This window comes from Podarcis cretensis (assembly GCF_951804945.1).
Source record: "Podarcis cretensis genome assembly, chromosome: 1".
NCBI lineage: Eukaryota > Metazoa > Chordata > Lepidosauria > Squamata > Lacertidae > Podarcis > Podarcis cretensis.
Genome location: NC_137170.1, coordinates 61457954 through 61481798, shown reverse-complemented (window position 1 = coordinate 61481798; position 23845 = coordinate 61457954). Strand labels below are relative to the sequence as shown.

The following is a 23845-nucleotide window of genomic DNA, read 5'->3' as shown; positions in this document are numbered from 1 at the left end:
GTTAAGTACTTAATTTGTTCCGGAGGTCCATTCTTAACCTGAAACTGTTCTTAACCGCACCACCGGAGCACAATTTCTGTTCTCATCCTGAAGCAAAGTTCTTAACCCGAGGTACTATTTCTGGGTTAGCAGAGTCTGTAACCTGAAGCGTATGTAACCTAAAGCGTATGTAACCCAAAGTACCACTGTATCTGAAAGGCTGCTTCCTTCCCTACAAACCCTGTGTGAAGATCAGCAGAGGGTAGTTTCTCCACCCTCAAAAGCTTGGATTCGTCATGACCCTGGAGAGGGCATTCTTTGTCGCAGGCCCTAATTTGTGAAACTCCCTCCCCACAGGGAGCCCTCATTATGTAGTTTCTGCCACATACTGAAGATCAACCTTATTTATGTTGGATTCTCTCTCTCTCTTACACACACACACACACACACACACACACGTACGTATAGACCCATCTTATTACATTTATTGTAAACTGTTGTATTTTAAATTGCTGTAACCCACCCTGAGACCTTGTGGCAAAGGGTGAGTAAGAAACTGAAATAATAAACTTAAGAACAAATCAAGCAATAACATAGCAGAAACAACCAATTGGAAAAAAACACTTTCAACATATGTCTAAGTCAGCCTATAGGCCAAAGGACTCTCTAAATAAAAAATGTCTTTGCCTGCCTGCAGGCCATCAGAAATGGGATAAACCTTTGTCCTTTGGTAAGGAGGTCCAGAGTCTGAGAGAAGTTGCTGAGTGAAAATGCTGCTTACAATTATGCAAATGTGTTTAGGATTGCCCTGCTTCCTTCTTGAAATGTTCTCAGTTTCTTCACTTGGCCTTTCCTTGGCAGATTCAAACAGATTAGAAAAACAAAGCAGGAAGGGTTATCTGATGCCTATTATATCCAGTTACATTAGTCATCATTCTTTTACTGATGTAATGGCAAAAGGTTAATCTAAAAAGGAGCAGGATGGATCTCGGGTTTCATACACATACTAAGCTGGCCGCAAGGAGTGTTAAAATCCTTGTGTCAAGAGAATTCAGATCAAAAGTTATTTGCAGCAGTAACTTGCATTCAGAGCCTTAAAAACAACAACACCTGAACAGCACGTCATTCTCTGCAAATATACAAAGCAGGCGGTAGCAAAGAGGTCATAGTAACCTTGCTGTGGTTATGATAAAAACAGAAGGTGTTGCTAAGAGACATGCAGCCTACGTGGAGTTTCTGATGGAGGGGGAGAAGTGTCAGATTTGGGGTTGTCAAAAATGTAGGTTGCTGGCATTACTTTCAATAGCTGTAAGGAGCTGGGGAGTTTACACCATGGTGCTAAGACAGCCTTCCAAGCACACATTCTAGGGTCAGGTCTGTGTTCTGACACCTGCATAAACAGGCTATTGTGAGGGAAATGGGAGCATGAAAATGCAATCCTGGGCTGGCAATCCTCCAGCAAGAGATTACATCTCAATGAAATCTATTATGCAGGCTGTTTGTGCAACAGCATTGTGGCTGAGTGTAAAAATTACAATGTCAGCCTTAGGGTGGTCACAGAAGAGAGGACTATTGTGGCAAGCAGAGCATTACCAACAGGAAAGGTTTAGGAAAAATTGCACCATCCTTTTTTAAGTACAGTTGCAACACTCATCTTCTATTTCCTTTTAGGTTGTTTGCACAGGTCACATTTAAGTCACTGTCAGGTAGTTGTGCTGATGCCCACTATTAGCATTGCAACATTTCTTGAATGAATGAATTTCTATTCTGCTTTTGTGCTAGATCCACAAAGCACGTACAATATTACTACGAGTTTGTGGGGGAGGCAAATTATCCTGAAAGTCCTGGGTACCAGATTCCCAACCCCCTAATTTCTAGACTTAATAAATGTAGGAGATTACTAAATGTTTGAAGTCTTCACCTGGGTGCGAGACAGCTTAGCAGTGTAAAAAGGCAGGCTGAATCAGCTTTCTGACTAGGAACTGCATGGTGATTAGAACCATGGGTAATTGACACAAACGGTTACCCTGTGCTGAGCAGCAGAGAAGTGTGAGCCCCTCCTCCCATGAGGGGATGGTGATCAGAGGCCAGGTTTAGGATTTCAGTGTTTGATGATATAAGCTGGGAGGGGAAGTTCCAGGTGGGCAGTAGGTGGGGGTGTAGGCTGGAGGATAAATTGTGGCATTAAAAAAAAAAAAAGGTTTGAAAATGGAGGGCAGGGGAAGAACTTTGGGCAGGCTGGCAAGTTGAAGGAGAGACATGGAGATGGCACTCAGGATGCCTTTGAATCCAATGCTACACTCCTGCAGGAATGCTGGGAACTCCAGTAGACTCAGGTGTAAATATGTGTAAATAAACCATATTTCACAAAGACACTACAGTCTCCATTGTGCCTCAATTCTGAGGGAAACACAGTTATGTGCCAAGACCCCCGAGAATCTCGTGCACCACTTGGCAGAGATTGGGGTAGCTCATAACAATATATAAAAAGTGCTAAAATGCTTTCGGCTTGCCCCTCTGGGTGTTTTCAAAAAAGTCTCGCTAAGTTCAGTGGATCTTACTATAAAGTAAGACCATATCACAGCCTTTATTGAAATACTACAGGCACCGTTGCTTTTAAGAACTTGCTGTACCTGGAAGAATTCTCATAGCCACTCCCCTCACAGTCAATTGACCCCGTCTCCCCCCAGTGCTTGTGACAATCTATATTTGTGGCAAATGTATGCAATGCCTAAATCTATTGCCATAAGAAGAAGTTACCACTCCGCATGCCAGTCAACCCACACGTTACTTTTTGTCTCATGCCTAGCCAAATAGCAGCTTCCCTTCATCTAGCAAACCTGTTCATTGCTAGCATATGGTGGGAGAGGAATATTGCATAAGTCATGTCAAACTTTAGATACTATTTATTGGACTTATTATTCTCTTGTTGCTTAGAGAACTACTTAAAATAGCTACATCCAAGCACATTCAGAGTCATTCTGCCCTTTTTTCTCCTTTCAAACACTTTTTTCTTAGAACATTCCTGTGGCAAAAAACCCCCACAATATCCTGGCCTCTTAGTGGAAGGTCAGACATACAGTTTTGAATCAGTGCTGCCCTCCCTCATTCTTCTCCTAGCTGCAAGTGAATGAGATGGGGGCAAATCACATTAGATGTTCTAACACTCCAAACAGTAGCCTGAAGAACTTTAAACAGGCAATAAATAAATACAAATCAAGCTTGTTTTCCCACTAATTTTGATTAATGTTAACACACTCACTTGCCTTTGATCTTTGTTCTTTCCATGGTACTACTTGGCTTCTGAATATTGAATGAGTCACAGAGATGCTTTCTGTTACATTGATCTCAGACACAGACACCACACGCAAGTGATGTTGCATGCAAATCAACCCATTCTGAACCCACACAAATCCATAAAAGGGTTTTCTCCAGTTACACTTTAGCTTCCAAATCAGAAATAAGTCTTTTTGGGAAAACAGACTGGGATTTTAAGAAAGCTTCCTCCCTGCGCCCTCCTTCTATTATAATTCTGGAACTCAGGGGCACACAAGGAAACAGAATGTTGGAAAGTTCAAGACAAAAGCAAGTACTAATTCACTTGCCACATAGATACAATGCTAAATTAGCGCAAGATGCAGATGGCCACCAAACTTCCAATGCTCAAACCACACTTTTGCCAGCTGGACTTTTTGCTGAGAGATGCCAGGCATTGTCACTTTGAGATCTACCTGGGAACTATTACATACGCCTTCCATGAGCATGGTATGTGGTTCTGAGAATGCGAAAAACATTCCACTCAACAATCTTCTAACATAAGGGTGTGTTTCAATCTATGCAATTGCTTACAGGTTGTTACTCCTGTGTACCATGTGGTTGTCAACAGTAAAGCTGAAGTCAAAAGCCCACTGAAACCAATGGAAAACATTTCCATGGAATAGCCTACAAATATGTGATATGCACACCAATATTCGTTGTGTTGTTATGAGGTGCTGTGTTGCCTCCACAGGATGTTTTGTGGTTGATCTTGCAGTTGTTTTCAGGAATGTTACTTTGTTGGATTGCTTATATTTCAGTTCAATTGTAACCTGCTCTGACATTGTAAGATGAAAGTGGGGTAAAAATATACTTAATAAATAAAATTAGAAATTCCTTCCAGTAGCACCTTAGAGACCGACTAAGTTTGTTATTGGTATGAACTTTCGTGTATTTTGTTTTGACTATGGCAGACCAACACGGCTACCTACCTGTTAATAAATAAAGCTATTATTGCTATTGTAATAGCTGTAGTGTTTTATTCAATCTTTGATGCATTCAGCCCTGTTAGCCATTGACCATTCCTACCAAAGTGCACCTTACTAGGCTGGAATTAGTAGTGGATTGGAATCAGAAACAAATATTCCCTTGTTGAGAAACAGCAAAACATTCCCACAGTTGCAGGGGGTAGGGGGAAGGGAGCAGGCAAAACTCTACAGCGAAAGTGCTACAGAGTACGCAACTGATGGAGGGGGGGATGTTAACACTGAAGTGGTACTTCTGCAACAGAAGCAGTTCAGAGGTAAGCCACCTGTTCAGTTCCTGCCTGCCTCCCAATTCCCAACAGCAACCCTATAGAATTCTAGGGTTTATGCCAGTGTAGGATAAAGAGATTCTGGACATGAAGAGGAAAGCTTGCCGTGCTTATTTGCATGTCAATAAAAGAAGAGTGCTTTTTCTTCAGCTCACAGCTAGCAGAGTCTTGGGAACAAACAGAAAGTGGGGGTCTCTCACTTCTGCCGCTGCCTTGATCTTTGCCAGAGTGAGGTTTCAATGGCAAAATAGTGGGTCAGTTTGCACATATTCCCATCATACTCTGTGGAGCATGCAGTGCTATTAGCAGTTGGGAAGCAAATGCAAGCAGTAATTGCGTTTCAGAGAGAAACATAAATGTGGTGCTTTCTCGGAAAATAGCAGGTTATCAGTATGATTAAAGGTCAGGTCCCCTTTTAAAGGCATAAAAAGATCATTATGTTTGCCTTGTCTAGAATTTCACATAAACATTTTTTCCATGCAAGGCTTATCTTCCTACATGTAAACTGATAGCAGATGGTAACATAAACCTTGATCATGTTTCAAAGGAAGCATGGTTTCTCTATAAAGGAATTGGATTAATCACTTCTGTATTTTAATTGTCTTATATTTGTCTTAATTGCACTTTTTTTAAAAATGGGGGGGGGGGAGAAGAAGAAAGATTTACAATATTAATATGTAACAATATATTTCAGAAGCAGAAATAGTAACAGCATCACTAAAGCTGCTAGCAAGCAGCTTATATAGCAGCCAGAGTCAGAAAAGAAGGCATGATACACAAGAACAAGCTGAGAATGAGAAAGAAAGGGCACGTATGTAAAATAAATAAGAGTTATGAAAGTGGGAGGTGGAGAGAGATAGGCTAACAAAGCTTTAAAAGGGGGCAGGCAAAATCGTAGAGGATAAGCCTATCAATGGCTATTAGTCATGATGGCAATATATGCAAGCATTGCATTCAGAGGCATTATGCCCCTGAATACTAGCTTCTGGGGAGCAATGCTGGGAGAGATCTGGCTATGCAGTTGTAACTGATCGCAGCTCGTGCAAAGGTATGCTCTCTTTTTTGGAAGCTGCTAGAGCCCAATCTAATAGTGGTGCAGAAGCACATGTAAAAAAGGGGGGGAGGGCAGGATACTTCCACATGGCCATCCTCATGCTTCAGAAACTGAGTTACAGTTTCCTATGCATGGATAAGTGCACATTGCACTGGTGCCCTAACAGAGTCATCAACACAATCTAAACAGTGCCATTTGCCATATGGAGCCTCACATGGGGACTCTTGGGGTTTTGTTTTAATACCCACAACCACTTCTGTATTGAGTTTCCGTGCTATGCAAAGACAGTGAGAGGGGCTCATGCTCCAACCCTTTACTATTGCTTTGAGCAGGGTGGCTAGCCTTTTGGACCAGAGAGATGCATTCAGGGTTGGCCAATCCTTCAAGGAGTCAGTGCTTCTTATGGCCAAAACAGTTGTGACCACAAAACTCCCCTCTGCCCACCATGAATTCCTACTTATATATGCTTTTATACTATGTTTTTCTGGTTTTATGTCATATTTTTGTTTTAATGATATTGTTTATTTTTTAAATAAGCCATTTATAAATGTTTTAAGTAAATAAATGAATGTGCACACAGAAGTACACAGGTCACACTTGCAGACCACACATACACACTCTCCGCATATACTCTCACTCTCTCCTCCACACCTGCACAAAAACAGACATACATTCAGGTACACATCACATGCATGCACACCCACCCACATGGGTGCATAAACATGCACATTCATAGGAGGAACATGCACATAGGAGGAAGATCGGAAATAGATGTGATGGAGAGAAAAATTATTCTTTCTTTGCTTCAAAGATTGCTGTTGAAAGAGTAGAGACAGTGATTTTTATCTCCCCATCAGTGCTAAGTGGGGAGGAATATGTGATGAACCCGACCAAGTCTTGATTTTGATTCAGTAACTCATTCCATTTTTATCCCTGTAACCATTTAGAAAGATCAAGTCATAGTTGATGATGTACTTGTTAGCACCTGGAAACCTTTCTTGCAATGGGCAATCTCCAGGTGTTGAAAGACTGATATAATCATCTACACATATATTTATATACCTTGTGAAACTCCTGTCCTCACAGCCCTTAGAGTAGAAAGAAGCGACAACTAAATATCATCTAATTGGAATCTTGCAATTAACAACAGCCCTCAGCACAATAAATAATTCCAGCATCTGTTTGGCTCGGAATGGAATATCCACAAAGTGTTAACCTCTGCTTTTCTCTCTATAGCAGTGTGGGTCAGCATGGGCCATGAAAGAGAATCAAGCCTTTTATGGAAGCACAAGCTTTTCACCTGTTCCTCATAACAATGCTAGAGGATGAGAGGGGTTGGGGAAACACACATGCACTCTGGCTTGCACATGCAATGCTAAACCATAGTTTAGCATTATAGGAGAACTAGGCCATCTCCACTGGAGGCTGGTCCATTAAGTCAAATTGAGTGCTGCCTCACCAATCTCATTCTGTCTTCAGCCAGCCCCTTCTTGCCTGCCCAGCCCACAAGGTTGCCCTGCCAGCTTCCTCAATCTCAGTTTTGCCCTTGTGGAACCAAGAATGGAAGATGAGGTTGAAACTAGAAAGTTTACTTTGGCTGCCTCTCATTGACTCTGGCTCCACCTTTTGTTGGTTCCATGCCTAGGTAGTTTTGCCTCCATCTTCCTCTGCAGAGTTGCACAGTGGTGATACTGAGATTGAGGAGAAAGCTGATGGGCAGTGCTACCTCTTGGGTTGGTTATAAATAAGAAGGCAGGCAGGTGGGGGCTGGCAGCAGGAAGACTAAGGTTGGTGAGGCAGCATCCCACTTGCCCCTGAAGGACCAGCCTCCATTGATTTGTCATCCATCTTTGAGACATAACATCCAAACTTGTTATCAATAAAGCAGGCAGCTCATCTGTTGCAGCAGAAACAGAGGCATTCCACATAGCTTCAGCCTTATTCCCTGGACAAAATGACTACAAAAAATGGATACCGGGGGAGAAGAAATTCCCTGAGGACAGCCACTAAAATATTTAAGACATATAGTAAATCATCCAAGAGGAACACCATGACATGCACACCAGGTGCAACAAAGTGCAGAAAGCATTTCAGTGCTCTTCTACGCTCTGTGCTATCTGTAATAAAGCAAGAGAAAAGTGTTTACAACATATATAGAGCACTGCCACCATGAAAGAGAGAAGGAAGCAATTACCGTAGGTTTCACGGAGTCCAATAAAACCGTGAGAAGCAGGCAGATTTGCCTACACAAGGCAGGAGTGGCTGTAAAGCCACTCAGAAGAAACTTCTGAGTGCTATTTGATCCATGAACCAGAACTACAATGCTGCTGCTGCTTTCTAAAGTGAACTGCCAGCCCTCACTAGCTGACTTCAGGATTGTCACCAATGCTTATTGGGCTGATATGTCATGCAACATCGTCAAACTTTGTCATTTTGGAGCCAAACTGGGACACTGCACACAGATGCATGTAGCTTTCTCTCCCCCCCCCCCCTTTTCCTAATGTGAAAATAAGGTTTCAGAGACTGCCATCGGAACTAGAGGAATGGTGATGGGGAAGAGCGCTCTTAATCCTTTCCATGTAGCCCCTCTGTATCTCTTAGCCCATAGAAGAAAAGCAGCTTGGTAGGTGCCAGGGATTTGAGGACAAAAGCCACTAGATCCATCCTATGAAGGGCTCCTACTTTTTGAGGGGAAATCCTAGCGGATACAGGTTCTCCCTTCATTCTAACACAATGACAACAACAACAAAAAAGTCACAATATGTAAAATTATCTTTTCTATGCAAATGCATACAGAAGCTCTTTCAAGACACGGACCTGCAAAGCTAAGAGGTAGTGAATTCCAACAGGCAGGGAAGAGAGGAGACTGATCCCAGCTCACCAACAATGGAAAGAGAAAGGTAGGTCCAGCAAGCTCCCTCTAGTGGACATGAGACCAAGCCTGGTGGGCAGCAGCACTCGGTAAATAAAGGTCTGACCTCTGAAAGGCACAGATGTCACAACCATGAGCTGATGTGGGATATGGAACCCTGCCCAGGTCCATGTTACCTCCATTGCACTTTCTGGGCATTGGGCCTTTAGCCTATTATGTGTGGCTGTAAGCTTTCACTGCCAGAGCTTAGCACATCATTGAGCTAAATAAATATTAAACAGCATTAGTTGTATCTGATTATCACTAAAGCCCACAGAGGAGCCCATTGTACCTACTGGATTCTCAAAAGCCCATATAAAGGCCAGAGACAGTCAGTGTTTCTCAGATATCCTCAGCATTCATAGGTAATTTGTAAGCACAGCACTGTGCCTTGCTGTCTGTCCTGACAGAACCCATTTTTTAAAGTCAGCAACCACAATAAAGGAAAAATAATCACTGAATCACCTGAAGTAGTTTATGTCTATCTATCCGGTAAATGCAAAGGAGCCGAAAATGGGAGGGAATTTTCTTGCTTGACTCAATTTGCTTTAGATCTTTTTATATCATAAATACAAACCTATCAGTTATTCTAGACTTTGTATCTTAATTTTACCTCTGTGACCCCCATGAGATATGATCTCACGGATCTGCTTGTTGAACCAAGTGTTCTCGGCTATTTGGCAAAATATCAAGTGCTAAAATTGCTGGCATACCCCACCTTGCATTTTTAAAGCTTCTTTCCCCTCTTTACTTTTTAAAGCTGGCTCAGTTTCCCTATGTATTTAGTTCCTCCTCTTTGTTTGGGAGGCCCACTCCAAAGTGGCTCAGATGTTTATGTTTAAAGAAAGAGCTTTTGCTACACCTGCGTAGCCCATTCTCTTAGCTTCCTGATTTCCGGAGCATAAAAAGGCAGGCTGCTGGAACAGGAGCCACCTCTCATCTCAACATGCCTGGCAGCAGCTCAAGCCATGCTTGGGCAACCCCTGTGCTTAACATGCACCCTTTCCTGCCAATTCAAAAACAATAATAATTCAATTTTCTAAGAGGCACTCACGCATGCCAAATCAGAAACCATCCTGATCTCCCAACCAAGAATGGCTTTTGTATCCAGTAAGATCATCCATAAACTGATTATGACTGCACAAACAGTCCTTCAAATGTAAATATTTTTTTTAAAGATGGGAAGTAATTTTGAATGACAGCCACAGAGATATGGGTTTCAATTAATGCTCCACGCGAGTGATGCTCTTAAGGCACTTTCTACACTACAGTACCAATTTCCCAGGCATACACTGGTTTGGGGCCCCTTGACACTTGGAACAAACCCTTGGTATTGAATTCTAAACTTCATAGGAAACATATTTAAAGTGAAATGTGCACAGGAGTGCAATTTCCATTGTTTAATATAATCCAATAAATGGATAAAGAATAACACTCTTTAAAAAGAGCAGTTGCTGGCTCAGGTTTGGAAGCAGATTTCCAAAAGCCGCTAATGTGCAGACTCCCTAAGTTTTTTAACCCACAGTTCCAATCTTGGCACGGGGAGTAATTGGAAAAGACAGGCAGACGTTTGGGTTTCCTGATCTCATTTGCGCTGGGGGAAATGGGAAACCCACAAACTTTCTCTTTGCAAACAAGGAGCTGCGGTTTCTTTTTAACTCTCTTGGGGAAATTAACGGGGAGGTTTTTTTTAAAAAAAAAAAACCCGAAGCGATCAGCAAACCTAGCGCCCAAATGCCTGCGCTTGAGGAATCCTTATTACAGCAAAGGGCACTGAGGCAATCCAGAGAAGCAGGGAGGGAGGGAGGGAGAGGAGGAAGTAGCTGAAGAACAAAGTATAAGCACCATCGATTTCTATTTTTCTGCTTTGAAAGAAGCTTAAGCTAGGAAAGATCAAACTACAGGCGCAGCCATGCGTTGCAAGAGAGAGAGAGAGAGAGAGAGAGGAGGATCTGTGGGGAGATCGGCCTCTGCCTCTGCACTCCTGCTTTGCTTAACAGCTTTATTCTGAACGCTGCGCCGCTTGGAGCCAAACTCCAGCAGTGATGCCCAGAAAACAGCACACACACAAATGCTATCCACACGAAATGCCCAAGGCACATGGCGAGAGGGTCTCCAGCAGACTTCCTCTTCACAGTTATCACCAGCGTGCAATCGGAAATCCTTACCAACTTCATGGTCATGTTGTTCTGTTCCCAGCGCCATAGCATCACACTCATTTTCCTCGGCCAGCGCACCCAGCCAGCAGCACCTGCCCAGAGGAGCCAGCACCCAGCCAGGCTACGCGTCCATCTCACGCGTGCTTCCAGTACCTTAACATCCCGCCGCTACAGAGAGCTTCATTCCCCTCTGTTGGGTTAAGGAAAGCCTCTCTCATCTTGACGGTGTTCTCTGCAAACTTAGCTCTCTAGTCGTGCACGGAGCTGAGCTAAGACCATGATGCATCAACTCCTCTCTCTTTCTCTCTCTCAAGCCAAATCAAACAACTCCTCAAATGAGCTGGAGGAGGCAGCTGGGGCTGCAGGAGTGAAAGAAGGACAAGGAAGTCTCCCTCCCCGCTCCCCCCCCCCCCCCGCCAACCACAAGCACTTCGCAGATTGGGCATTCCTGCTTCAATGGGCCGTTCATCGTTTCTGAAGAGAATCCCGTTTAACCCCTTCGGGGCGAGAGTTTGATCCGTGAACCGGGGAAGAATGGGAGCAGCGCGCAGAACAACGGGCCCCGCATGCGAGGAGGGAGCGAGGGCAGGGCAGGCGGGGAGTTAAAACGCCCAGAATTGCTTGCTCCCTGCTTCAGCCGATTTTGCAAACGGAGCTGCCGACTTCAAGCGCAAATCTTCAGGTTTTGTGTTTGATTAAAGAAGAAGAAGAAGAAACTAGGCTGGCATAAGCCATCAGCTGCAAAGGTAGCACGTGCTCTAGGGGGACCTGGTGCAATAGGACTTTTATTTTCCTTTCGAATTTGGGCAGGTGTACATCCAGGGGGAGCGGCACTGGACGACATTTTCTCTTTCACAAAACTGCAAGAGGAATCCTATCTCAATCAAATCACAGAGGTGGAAAGGGAGCTCGAAGTCCAGCCCTCTGCCCATGCAGGGAATCAGTTGTTCCAGCATCCTTGGGACATATGAAGCTACTGGATGCTATCAGACATTGATCTATGCAGCAAACTCTCTCTGGCAATGGTTTTCTAGGGATAGCAGTTTGGGGCAGAAGTTTGGGCCCTCTCAGCAGGATAATCAAGAGGACCCTTAAATGCAGCAGAGCAGGCTTACACATTGTGAAACAGCCTGCCAGCTCACCCCAACCCATAGGGATGGCGTGCAGGCAGAGCAGGGTTGGCAACCAGGTACACTTGCCCAAACTCTCGGAGGGCTAAGCAGGGACCAGCTGCTTTTTTGTTCTTTATTCTAACAAGACTCCCACCCTGGGCCTCAGACAAGCTCTGTACGGGCCTGAGGATAGGTGTTTCCTGGCCAGGAACTGCTGGTGGCAGGGGAGTGTCCTTGCAATGGGAAGAATAGAATTCTAGAGTTGGAAGGGACCATGAGGGTCATCTAGTCCAACCCCTGTAATGCAGAAATCTTTTGCAGAACATGGGGCTCAAACCTATGACCATGAAATTAAGAGTCTCATGCTCTACTGACTGAGTTATTGCTGGTGGTTCTCCTGACAGTGATAGCACAACCCCTCTGTTTTTGTTTTTGTTTTTACATGCAAAGCAGACTTTGCAGGAATAACAGAAATTCTGAGATAATTTGCTTCCTTTTTAATATACATGCCCCCAATCTTGTTCCTTCTTTCAGGCAATGTTTCTTCCCACCTGCCTTCAACAGTGTTGTTGTTGTTTAGTCATTTAGTCGTGTCCAACTCTTCATGACCCCGTGGACCAGAGCACGCCAGGCACTCCTGTCTTCCACTGCCTCCCAGAGTTTGGTCAAACTCATGCTGGTAGCTTCAAGAACACTATCCAACCATCTCGTCCTCTGTCGTCCCCTTCTCCTTGTGCCCTACATCTTTCCCAATATCAGGGTCTTTTCCAGGGAGTCTTCTCTTCTCATGAGGTGGCCAAAGTATTGGAGCCTCAGCTTCACGATCTGTCCTTCCAGTGAGCACTCAGGGCTGATTTCCTTCAGAATGGATAGGTTTGATCTTCTTGCAGTCCATGAGACTCTCAAGAGTCTCCTCCAGCACCACAATTCAAAAGCTGGAGGAGACTCTTGAGAGTCCCATGGACTGCAAGAAGTTCAAACAGTTTAAGACAACTTAAAGGATGCTGCCACTGAGCCAGTTAAAGTTACACCACAACCAATGGTCAAGCGGCATGCACTGCTTTCATCTGTTAAGGGCCACATATCCTTGGGGAAATGCCAGCAGCTGCATGCCAGTGGTGGGTTGAACCAAGCCCAGCAGTGGGTGGGACACTCACTTTCTCTATTCCTTCCTTCCAACACCTTTTTCTCTCTCTTTCTGATACATGCAACTCCCTCTGTCTTCCACCCCACTCAGCAGGCTACAGCTGTATGGACAAGTTGCTCTTGCCAGAACTCATTGCTTGCAATGGGCTTTTCTCCTTCCTCCTTCCACTGCTCCAACAGCTAGGGCTTTTCCTGTTCCTTCCCCCCCCCTTTCCCCTTCTGTTATCCTCCCCACCCATATACGCACTGAAAATAAGCAGCGGGCCATGTATGGCCCATGGGTCAGTCACTCCTGCCCCAGGGGGATGCACACATCCCCATTCTTGTCAAACAGTCTTCTGGCCAGTTCAATAAGTTGTGACCAAGCATGTCCATGCAGATGAGGATGCACATCGACATCAGATGCAGGAAGGGAATCCTCCTTCCACATGTAGATCTGCCTTGTGGATTAGGCAGCTGGGTTCAGGACAGAAATCAGTATTGTACAGCCACCCACACTCACTCGCTGAAACATCTGCCAATATCTGCAACTGGCTTCTGTGTATGTGCAGCCATTGGTAGGCACATATCTATATGCAATGTCATTGCAACACTGAACCGGGCTCCACTGAATTCACTAGGTACACGTTTTGATGGTGAATTGTCTGGATATTCGTGCCCATTCAGGGCCACTATCCACTGCTCACAACTAGAGTCTGATCAGAAGCTGCTATATCTAATAAAGATAAAGATATTGCCCAACTTTGGAATCCAGAGGGGGTTTTTTCCCTTATGGACCAACACAGCTACCCTTGGTTTTGAGGAGTTTGGGGTGGGTTTCTTTTTTATATTTAACATAGATTCTTCTGGGCTGATGGTAGTGCAGTATGCAGTCTAAGGTCACCACATCAGATATCCAATCAATGGAGTCTAAGGAAATTAAGGATATGTCCAGCTAGCAGGTTTCTATGCTTTAGCCAAGCACTAATCCAGGAGCACGCAAAGCACATTCTCTTTCTTGTCCCATAATATGCTATTGTACTTTTGAAAGGATTTTCTGATCTGCTTGGCAAGCAAAACTTTTGCCAGCCTCAGAGACCAACAAAGAAGTCAAAAGGTTTCCCTGAGCTACAGTTTTAAAGCAGATGAGGACAGACACCTGCACAGTTATATCAACATTTAAATTCATCAGGTTCACTTAGCCATTATAGAACGAGCTTTTAATTCTTTCTCAAAGGTATAAAGGACTCTTCTTCATTTGCTTTTGCAGCAGCAAAATACCTTGCACTGCAAAACATTATGAACTAGTGAGTGTTCCGCTGAAAGGTCACCTCCAGGAGGTTGGAAATCTGAGGGAGAAGGTCGCAGCCTGTTGGCGGGCTTTGGAAATTAAATGCACGATTTGCAGTAGGGTCAAAGGCAGCTACAATGAGCCAATGACAAATGAAAAGATAAATGAATATGAGGAGAGGGGGAGAGAACCTTGGATGTGAGGCCAAAGGGATTTCTATGGGAATTACATAAGTCTTCTTAAGCACAGTGCTCACGCAAACTGCCAGGCCCTTCAGAGCTTTCCTTTTAACTAAATTTAATTTGTCCCTTCCGTGCTGCTGCTGACCCAGTGGAAGCACTACACAGCCTGCCACTTAGGATGTTGTCACCCAGCTTCCCAACTGTGCCTCAAGGAGGTTCAGGCCAGAACGTGCAGCTCAGGGAAGGATATGGAAGAAGGCTCTGGGCCATATCTGTATTTTCAGTGCTTCCCTGTGGTTTTCAGCAGCTCCTTGAACTAAGTGGATGTGACCCAGGGTTGCTCTGACTTAGAGGGGAAGAATTAGAATGGCCTCCTAAACAGAAGCCAATTAAGATCCAATAGGGCCCAGCTGGCTGATCGACAACGAACCAATAAGCAGCTCTTATTTCCTCAATTATTTCACCATCCGTTCATATAGCTTGGTTGCTCTCTTGTTTTCAGTCACATGATTCCTTACACACCTCCCTCCTGTCTTATTTTGTTTTCCTTACTGCCCCCTACTTCTGATAGCCCCAATACTCTTTTCCCCCAAACCACTGCAATGACTGCTGTTCCCCCTCCACAGCCTTTAGAACATAGGAACATAGTAAGAGATTGTTGGACCAGGCTAGTGGCCCATCTAGTCCAGCATCCCGTTCTCACAGTGATCCACCATGCCCTAAAGCAGGCTTGGCCAAACTTGGCCCTCCAGATGTTTTGGGACTACAACTCCCATCATCCCTAGCTAACAGGACCAGTGGTCAGAGATGATGGGAATTGTAGTCCCAAAACAGCTGGAGGGCCAAGTTTGGCCATGCCTGCTAAAGGGAAGCCTGCAAGCAGGACCTGAGCACAAGAGCACACTCTCCCTTCTTGTGGTTTCCAGCAACTGGTATTCAGAGGCATTACTGTGCCCAGCTGTGGAGGCAGAGCGTAGCCATCATGGCTTGTAGTCATCAACAACCTTAGCCTCCACGAATTTGTCCTCTGTCCTCTCTGACCCCTGTCACTCCTTCCTTTGCAATGATTGTGCTGCCACCCCTGCCTCTCTTAACAGTGTTATTACTTAGCATTACAGTTTCTTGAAGTCTACCCACTTGACATTATTACAGAGGCCTGTTATGGAGACCTGATGCCAGCCCGCCCCACAATCTCAGACAGTCCTAACATAAAATCTTTGCCAACTACCTTTGGAGCATTTTCTACTTCTGGTGATTTTGTTTGCTATATCAACTTGAATCTCTTGGAACCTGTTCAAATCCCCATTCAGCTATGAAGTTCACTGGGTCCTTTACTCTTGCTTCTTCTTCTTCTTCTTCTTCTTCTTCTTCTTCTTCTTCTTCTTCTTCTTCTCCTTTCACTGGGTGACCTTGGGCCAGACACTATCTCTCAGCCTAACCTACCTTGCAGGGCTGTTGAGACCATAAAATGGAGGGTGAGGGATAACTGTATACACTGTTTTGAACTCCATAACAAAAGGTGAGATATAAATAGAGTAAACAATTAAATGAATATGCAAAAGGCCAAAAAGTTATTGGGGCCCATGGTAGATTAACTGCTTTATCACTTCCACAATCATTTTCACCATTCCTTCAAAGCAGAACTTTTTCTACAATGATTTTCCAGAGATTCAATTCACAAATTCAGCTCATCAAATGTTGGGTAATCTGTTCATGCATGGATGAACCATCCCATAACTTCTACATGGCAAACTCTAAGAATGCTCCTACAGTAACAGATTGTGACTATTATGTTGTACAATATACAAAGCATACAAGATATACAAAGTATGCTAGAACTTCCTGAGTATGATAGAAAACACAGGGACTTTCATCAGCTTAGAAACACAACAGAATGCAGTGTTACTAGAAAAAAAATAAACCAGAAATCCTATTTTGTTCCTATCATTTTCTAAAATACAGCCCATTTTGGACACATTCATTTAATTGAGCTTTTTTGAACTCAAGATGTATTTTGCCTCCAGAAGAAATCCCGATAGCATTGCCAGGTGTAATTGACACTTGTTTCTTTCTTTTTCAAAAAATAAAAATAAAAAAGCAGTAAGGCTTTGGAGTTTCTTTCATCCTCTTGCAGAACTTCCCTAATAAGGAGCTCCTTGAACAAAATGGAAGAGATAAGATTGGAAGTGGAGTTGGCAAAATCCTTGCTATGACCTTTTCCCTCCTCCACAAGCAACCTTTAGACAGCTCATCCTCCAGTGCTGTGTGTTTGACTCCACAGAGACATGCTCCTCACACATTCTGCCTTAATTTAAAAGGGTAGGATGGCAAGGGCAAATACATACAATTCCTTTAAAAAATAGCATTTATCAGGATTTCACAAACCCTTTTCTTGAAACTACTGACATTTAGCAAGGAAGGATAGAGGTGGGGGTGGCCAAGGAGCTTTTTACCAGTACATGAAATGCATGTCAGACTAAAAAGCTTGTTAGCAGCCCTAATGGGATGTTAATGGGCACTTAAGCATCCCAATTAATGTGCAAAATAATGCTCTTGTTATTCATTGATGATTCTTCAATGACACAGAAAACAGGTATGAGTCCTGCAATCAGCCCCCTAATGAATATAATTCTAACTCCCAGGACACAAAGGATACTGTTGGGAAAACAAGAGGAAACAGATGTTGGGGAAATTATGAATGAATTCAGAACACATAAACATTGTCAATACATCAGTTACTAGAGGGAAAGAAAAACCCATTAACTACTTACCCATTGTGTTGCCATGAAAAATATGCATAACAACTGGCTAGCTAGCATTTAAGCTTCTCCGTCATATTAGATTCATTACAATTACTTTGGCTTTTTATTTCTGAGTTCTCTAACTCAGTTACAACTATTCATTAATTAATGCATGAAGCCTACTAATAGAACACTTTGCCATTTACATTTGCTGTTTACTTGAGTTAATGTTGTTATAACATCAGGCCTAACCAAGCCAACTCAGAAATAAGCCCTGGTAATCTCCCCCCTCCCCCAGTTTGTTAGTGTTTAAAGTGCCATAAGGCTTTTTGTTGTTTTTACGGCAACAGCTACACATCTGGACTTTGTTCTGGAGTGACTTCACACATGTTTTCTGAGTCTTGTAACTGCAATTTTATTGTGGTATGAGCCTTTGTAGACAAGAGCCTGTGTCATCAGATGCAGATAAATGCCAGGTTATGCAAGCTACTGCCTATAAAGCAAAATGTTTTTGAATGGGATTTTCTGATGGAAGTTTTCTGGAGAATAATGAATAAGATCACAGTGACAATTATTGATGCGACTGAAAATATAAAACTCTTCCCTCTACAGCAGAATCTATGGCCGAATCTTTTCAAAATAAAGATGTTTCCATCAGGATTTCCGATTTACTGTATCTGCTGAATTGTGTTTTTATCTATTCATAGAACTTGTTAGTTGCTTTATCCTGCCCAGGGCAGCCTAAAGCAACTTACAACCAATTAAACAGACAGACAAAACCCCTCACATTAGAACCTGGGGGGGGGGGGGCGTATTTGTTGTCGTTTAGTCATGTCCGACTCTTCGTGACCCCATGGACCAGAGCACGCCAGGCACACCTATCTTCCACTGCCTCCTGCAGTTTCCTACCTACTTCCAAAAGGCCACAGAGAGTTAAAGGCCACAGGCCTAGTTATAGAGGGAAGTTTTTGCCTGGCAGCTGAAGATATTTAACAATGGCAACAGGAAAGCCTCCCTGGAGAGAGAGCGTTCCACAAATGGGGAGCCACCGCAGAAAAGGCCCGTTTACATGTTGCCACCCTCTGGACCTCCCATGGATCCATACCCCTTAGAGAGAAGATACAAATCTATTTATTTATTTATTTCATGAAAAAAAAATGTTGCTTGACTGTAAGGGAAAAACTTCAAAGCAGTTTACAAAAAAAGATAAAACAATAAAATGATCACTAAGAAATTTACAACCACAATTTAAAACATAGGAAAGTTAAAACTGCAACAGAATTAGCTGAAGCAAATTAAACTTCATACAAATACCTGGTTAGACTTGTCTAAATAAGGTTTTCAGCCTCCGCCAAAAAGAATACAGTGAGGGTGCTCACCTGAGATCAATAGACAAGGAGTTCCAAAGTATCAGTGCTACCACACTAAACCACTGAGTTTTTACAGATGCAGTGCTTAAGATATTAATATTTGTATTTTAATGCACTGGTAAAGGTAAAGGGACCCCTGACCATTAGGTCCAGTTGTGACCGACTCCGGGGTTGCGGCGCTCATCTCGCTTTATTGGCCGAGGGAGCCAGCGTACAGCTTCCGGGTCATGTGGCCAGCATAACTAAGCCGCTTCTGGTGAACCAGAGCAGCGCACGGAAACGCCGTTTACCTTCCCGCCAGAGCGGTACCTATTTATCTACTTGCACTTCGACGTGCTTTCGAACTGCTAGGTTGGCAGGACCATGGACGAGCAACGGGAGCTCACCCCATCGCGGGAATTCGAACCGCCGACCTTCTGATCAGCAAGTCCTAGGCTCTGTGGTTTAACCCACAGTGCCACCCGCTGTGCATATTAGGCCAATGGGCCAATTTTTTTCTTGTTATTTTTCTGTTGGTTGCTATTTGTTGTTTGTGAAACATCTTGGTATTTCTTTAAGCTAATAACAATAACAACAATGGGCAGAATTCAATGTAGTCCTAAGTGGAGTATGCATACATGGAACAAGGTCTGCTCATGTGACTGGGTATTCCTCCTTCTCATCACCCTGTACACCCCCTAAATCTGTAATTGGGTTTCTTCCAAGCAGATTTAGGGAGTGCAGGGGATGAAGGGTGAGGAGGGGGAAAGTCCCATTGTGAAAGTGAAATTCCCTCCCTATGAAACTACACTTGGTCTCTCCAACGACTTTCTGGCATCAACTAAAGACATACCTGTTTACTCAGGTTTTGGGGTGATAAAAATGATAAAGACCCTCAGATTACATGATGGAAATGCTTTGGACTGATATATATGATATTTAGTTTTTACATGTTTTGATTTTCGTTAACTGCTTGCATTTTATGTGATTGTGCTGTATACCAGCCTAAGTTCCCAGGGCAGAAAAGGCAGTCTAGAAATAAAATAAAACAACACAGCACATGACCCCCAACAAAATCTGTATGACAGAGAAAAAAGCTTAACTGATGACATGCATTCTTTATTTCTCTTGCGGAAGAGGACAAGTGGTGCTTGCTAATCCTTTTCAGGAAGTTGAAAAATCTCTCTTGGTTTCCCCTAATAGTGCTTCCTGGATCAATATGCCCAGAAGCAGTGACTGAAGAAGATATAATTGATCATGTTGATTTTGAGGGGTGGGTAAGTAAGACTTGCCACCTGCTTTAGAGGGACACACAGGAACACATCTGAGGATGGATTTTACATGCAATAAAACTGAGATCAATGCAAATAAATTATTTATCAAATAAATTTATCATTTGCAGAAGCATTAGGAAATGTCTTTGAACAACATTTTAAACTGTAACAATGAATATTAATTTGCAGGGTGTTTTGAACCAAGAAGTAGGGTGGATAAAATGAAATGAAAGTCCAACTCATTTTTTTTACAGGCCAAGAATCTAACATACATCCCTTGTATAACTAAGTAAGAGATGAGATTGTCTGAAATCTTGGCAAGTTTGAGTGCAAATGTTGTAGTGAATATAAGCAGTGACAAGAAAGCAGCTGTGGAAATGGATGCCCTTGTATATTGACAAAGCTTCTGTGGCTGCTTCATCAGCCCTTGAAAACCAAAGGCCACTTCTAATGAGCCAACAGTATTCCACATTTGCTTTTATGTTCCATCATGACTGCATCAGATTGTGTTGCTTTGATGGATTTACAGCCCTATCCATTTATTTTTGGCTGTTTATTGCAGCATTATCTTTGAAAGCATTCAGGGTTTCCCTGCCCTTCTTATTATGCAGCAGTGACTCACCAGATTTACTGAGGCTTATCATTCAATGATCCCTGGGATGACATCAGCATCCCCAAAGCTGGACAGTTCCACTCACTTCAAAGATTTTCTCCCTTGCTCTTCTCCCACCACCTCCCATGCTCAGAGAGATTACTCAGAGTAGCTGCTAAATTACAGTGTATTATTCACATAGTTTTCTCTATAGTTTGGAGCAGCTCTTCATGGAGCTTCATATTTTCCCCATCCCAAATCATAATGAGGCTAAGACTCCAAGAGGAGCACAAAAAGTTCTGGTTTGGAGAGATTTAATCTATGCACATTCTAATAAAGCAGCTGCCTCAAAATACTTGGGTGTATGGAGAATATAAATTCTGGGGCTGAGATTTCAGTTGGCGCATGAGAATTTTAAGTGCCAAACTGAAGAGTGGGGGGCAGGTGGCATATCATCTGATTGACTTGCAGCTTTGGGGCACTGTCAGGATCTGGTTTGGGTCAGCAAGCTCTGATGGAGGAGGAGGTAGAAGAAGCAGAAGAGGGCTGAATTGTGGGAACCTGGGTTGGAGGAGGGTGGGGCCTCCCCTTTCCATCTCAACTTCATATGGAAGGGGAAACAGGGATGCCAGCTATCCCCTTTGATCTTCCTGCAGATAGGAGAACCTCAATGGAGGCTGGGGAGGGATTTGATCAGCTAAGGAGGAGGCTGAGCAGGAGATGGCAGTGACTGAGCAGGAGGGTACAGTCTTGTCACTTAGAACAGCATCCACCCAACCCAACGAGGAACGTGCTTGCAATCTCAATATTCCTACACATAGGTGTAGCTGGGGGAGCAGCTCCCCACAATCCACAAAAATTATTGAAAAGCATTGAAAGTACTCAAATAACTGAGGTTCTGTCCCTCTAGCAGAAACCTTTGGCTACCCCCTTCAAAAATCCTGGCTATGCCCATGTTCCCAGAAAATGAGAGAGTCTTATGAAGGAGTATGCCGTGCCTTGTCTTTAAAAGCTTGATTGGATGGATGGAGAAATTCATTGGGATATCTTCACTACCTCTATGCAGTTATGAACTTCTTGCCCTACTCCTGAACTTCTGAACTGTGACTCCTGTGCACTGTGTCTGCTGCTGAGTCTGTATTGTTACCTGCCTGAAATAATATCTCTCTCTTATTTAGAAGTAAAAGTCTCTGACTGTGCATGTTGGGTGGAGGCCAGGTCATTCATATCTTTTTGACAATTATTTCATGATTTATAGCCTCATTTATTACAATGTGATTTAAGTGCAACTATCTCTCTCTGGATTTGGATCTTATTGCATAAAGCCCTTGATATAATTAACAAAGTTAAAAATGCTTTAAAAGAAAAAGAAAGTTTTGTATTCTATGGCTCTGATCCAAACAGTTTCCTGCATGAGTGGAAAACACTTCCTGCTTGTATAATGGTGAGTTACTGATTCCACTGATTTTCTTGTCTAGTGGGAGTCCCTCTCTGTGTGCTACTTCCTACACCATTCTGGACGGTGTCCTGAGTACCAGGAGCTGCTTTTCAGTTTGGGCACATGAAGATGCAGGGCCAGGAATTCACCTGTTTCTTGATGAATTCGAGCCAAAGTAATTAAGCAAAATCATCTCTCTCTCTTTTTCTTATTATGATCTAGACAGTTCTAGAAAGGATTATTATGATTTACCTGTTGGGGGGTGGTTCGCTTTATTTATGCACAGGATTATCAGGATTCTTTCAGAAGTCAGCATTGCAACTTCCTGCTCACATTTGATGAAATGAAATATTACTTTGTTGGCTACAGAGCTTTCAGAGATCCCTTCCATGAATTATCTCCACGTGTCACTGACAGACCTCTATGAAGAGAGAGACGGTGCAATGAACTCTGCTTATTCCCATTTCTGCTCAGGTTAGACCATTTAATTCTGAAAACTGGTTGCAACCTCATTAGCCTGATTTTAAAAAACCAAAAACCCAACAACCTTGAGTTAAAATAGTCTTGAAAGCAATATCACTTTCCCCTTTCTGAAACAATTTGTTCAATTACACCTCCTCTTCATTTTCCTTTACTTTGATTATATTCTGGCAGGGTGAAGCAATTAAGTCCTGGCAATACTGGAGAGGTTTTAGGTTACAGTGTTAAAGCAGTTTCAAACTGTATAAGCTGCCCATGATCTTCCGAGAAGAAACTTTACACATAGAAGCCTACCTCTGAAATAATGATTTAGAATGAAACTAACAGGAAAAATGACAGGAATGTTTTCAGCGGGCAAAGTGAGGTGTGGTCAAGCAGGGCAGCCAACACAGACCTGCTCAAAGACCATTGCACTGGAGACATAAGTTGCAGGATGAAGACTGAAGCATGGCATGTTTTCCATCCAAAAACAGCAAGCAAAACCGAAATAGCTTATCTTTTATAGAAAGGGCACACTGCACACTGTCTGCATATCTAGTCTTGAACATATTTTAACTTTTAATATTTAGTAGTCTAAAGTAGTAGCCCAAGAAAGGATTACATAAAGCTGGTACATGCAGGCTAGATTTCCTATGTGCTTTTAATGCTTGCTTTAGGGTGGAGAATTTTGGCAGGCACATATTTTCATCTAACTGATCTTTAAGAACATTCCCTTTTTCTGGGAATACATTACAGCAGGACTTTGGGGGTTCTCTTCTTACTGCAACATCCCCTTGCTGCATGAAGAGTTAGTTGGGAACCTATAGGGGACTTTATGTGAAGTAGCTCCACTTTGACTAGGATGTTGGGTATTCTCTGTTGCGCACACAAAACTGGGTGTAGAAAGAGAACACTTGGGATCCCTGCCATTGGTTAAGGTAAGTTTATACAAGGTAGTTCCAGCATGGGAGAGTGTAGCTCTAAAGACTGCACCAAAAAGAAAATTCCTTGCAAAAATTCCCAAAGCAGCACTCCGGTAGTAAATGACAGAGTGGGGAAAATTTTCCTGCAGTTCTTAAAGGTATGTACTACAATACTCTACAAGTCATGATCTAGGGACTTTAATTGAGTGTAGGTGGTGGGGGAGCTATTCACTGATACTTGAGAATGTCAATGAATTCAGATGCCTGATGGGAGTCTCCACCCCCATCGCTCAGCCCACACACTGAGGTCCAGCTCTGAGGGCCTTCTGGCAGTTCCCTCACTGCGAGAAGTGAGGTTACAGGGAACCAGGTAGAGGGCCTTCTTGGACGTGGTGCCTCCCCTGTGAAACGTCCTCCCATCAGATGTCAAGGAAATAAACCACTTTTAGAAGAGACCTGAAGGCAGCCATGTATCAGGAAATATTTAAAGTCCAATGTGTTACAATTCTTTATATATGCTGTAAGTTGCCCAGAGTGGCTGGGGAAACTACTACTACTACGTCTTCTTCTTCTACTACTACTATTAAATGTTACAACATTAGATCCCCATATTACTTTGACTATAACATCTGTCAGCAACCTCTACTGCAAATGTTTGTTTTGCAGTTGCTATAATAGATGTGTTT

General features: G+C 43.2%; 1 protein-coding gene across 8 annotated transcripts in view; it reads right to left on the bottom strand.

Annotated features, from left to right (window-relative positions):
* Positions 1-23845, bottom strand: part of NAV2 (neuron navigator 2) — a 541062-nt gene that overhangs the window by 216623 nt on the left and 300594 nt on the right. The window contains exon 1 of one of the 8 annotated variants that reach the window (XM_079970618.1): positions 10683-10814. The exons of the other annotated variants lie outside the window; for them this stretch is intronic. Coding sequence (XP_079826744.1) covers positions 10683-10733 — 51 coding nt within the window. The 5' untranslated portion in view covers positions 10734-10814. Of the gene's footprint in view, positions 1-10682; positions 10815-23845 lie in introns of those variants that run through there. 8 annotated transcript variants of the gene reach the window in all.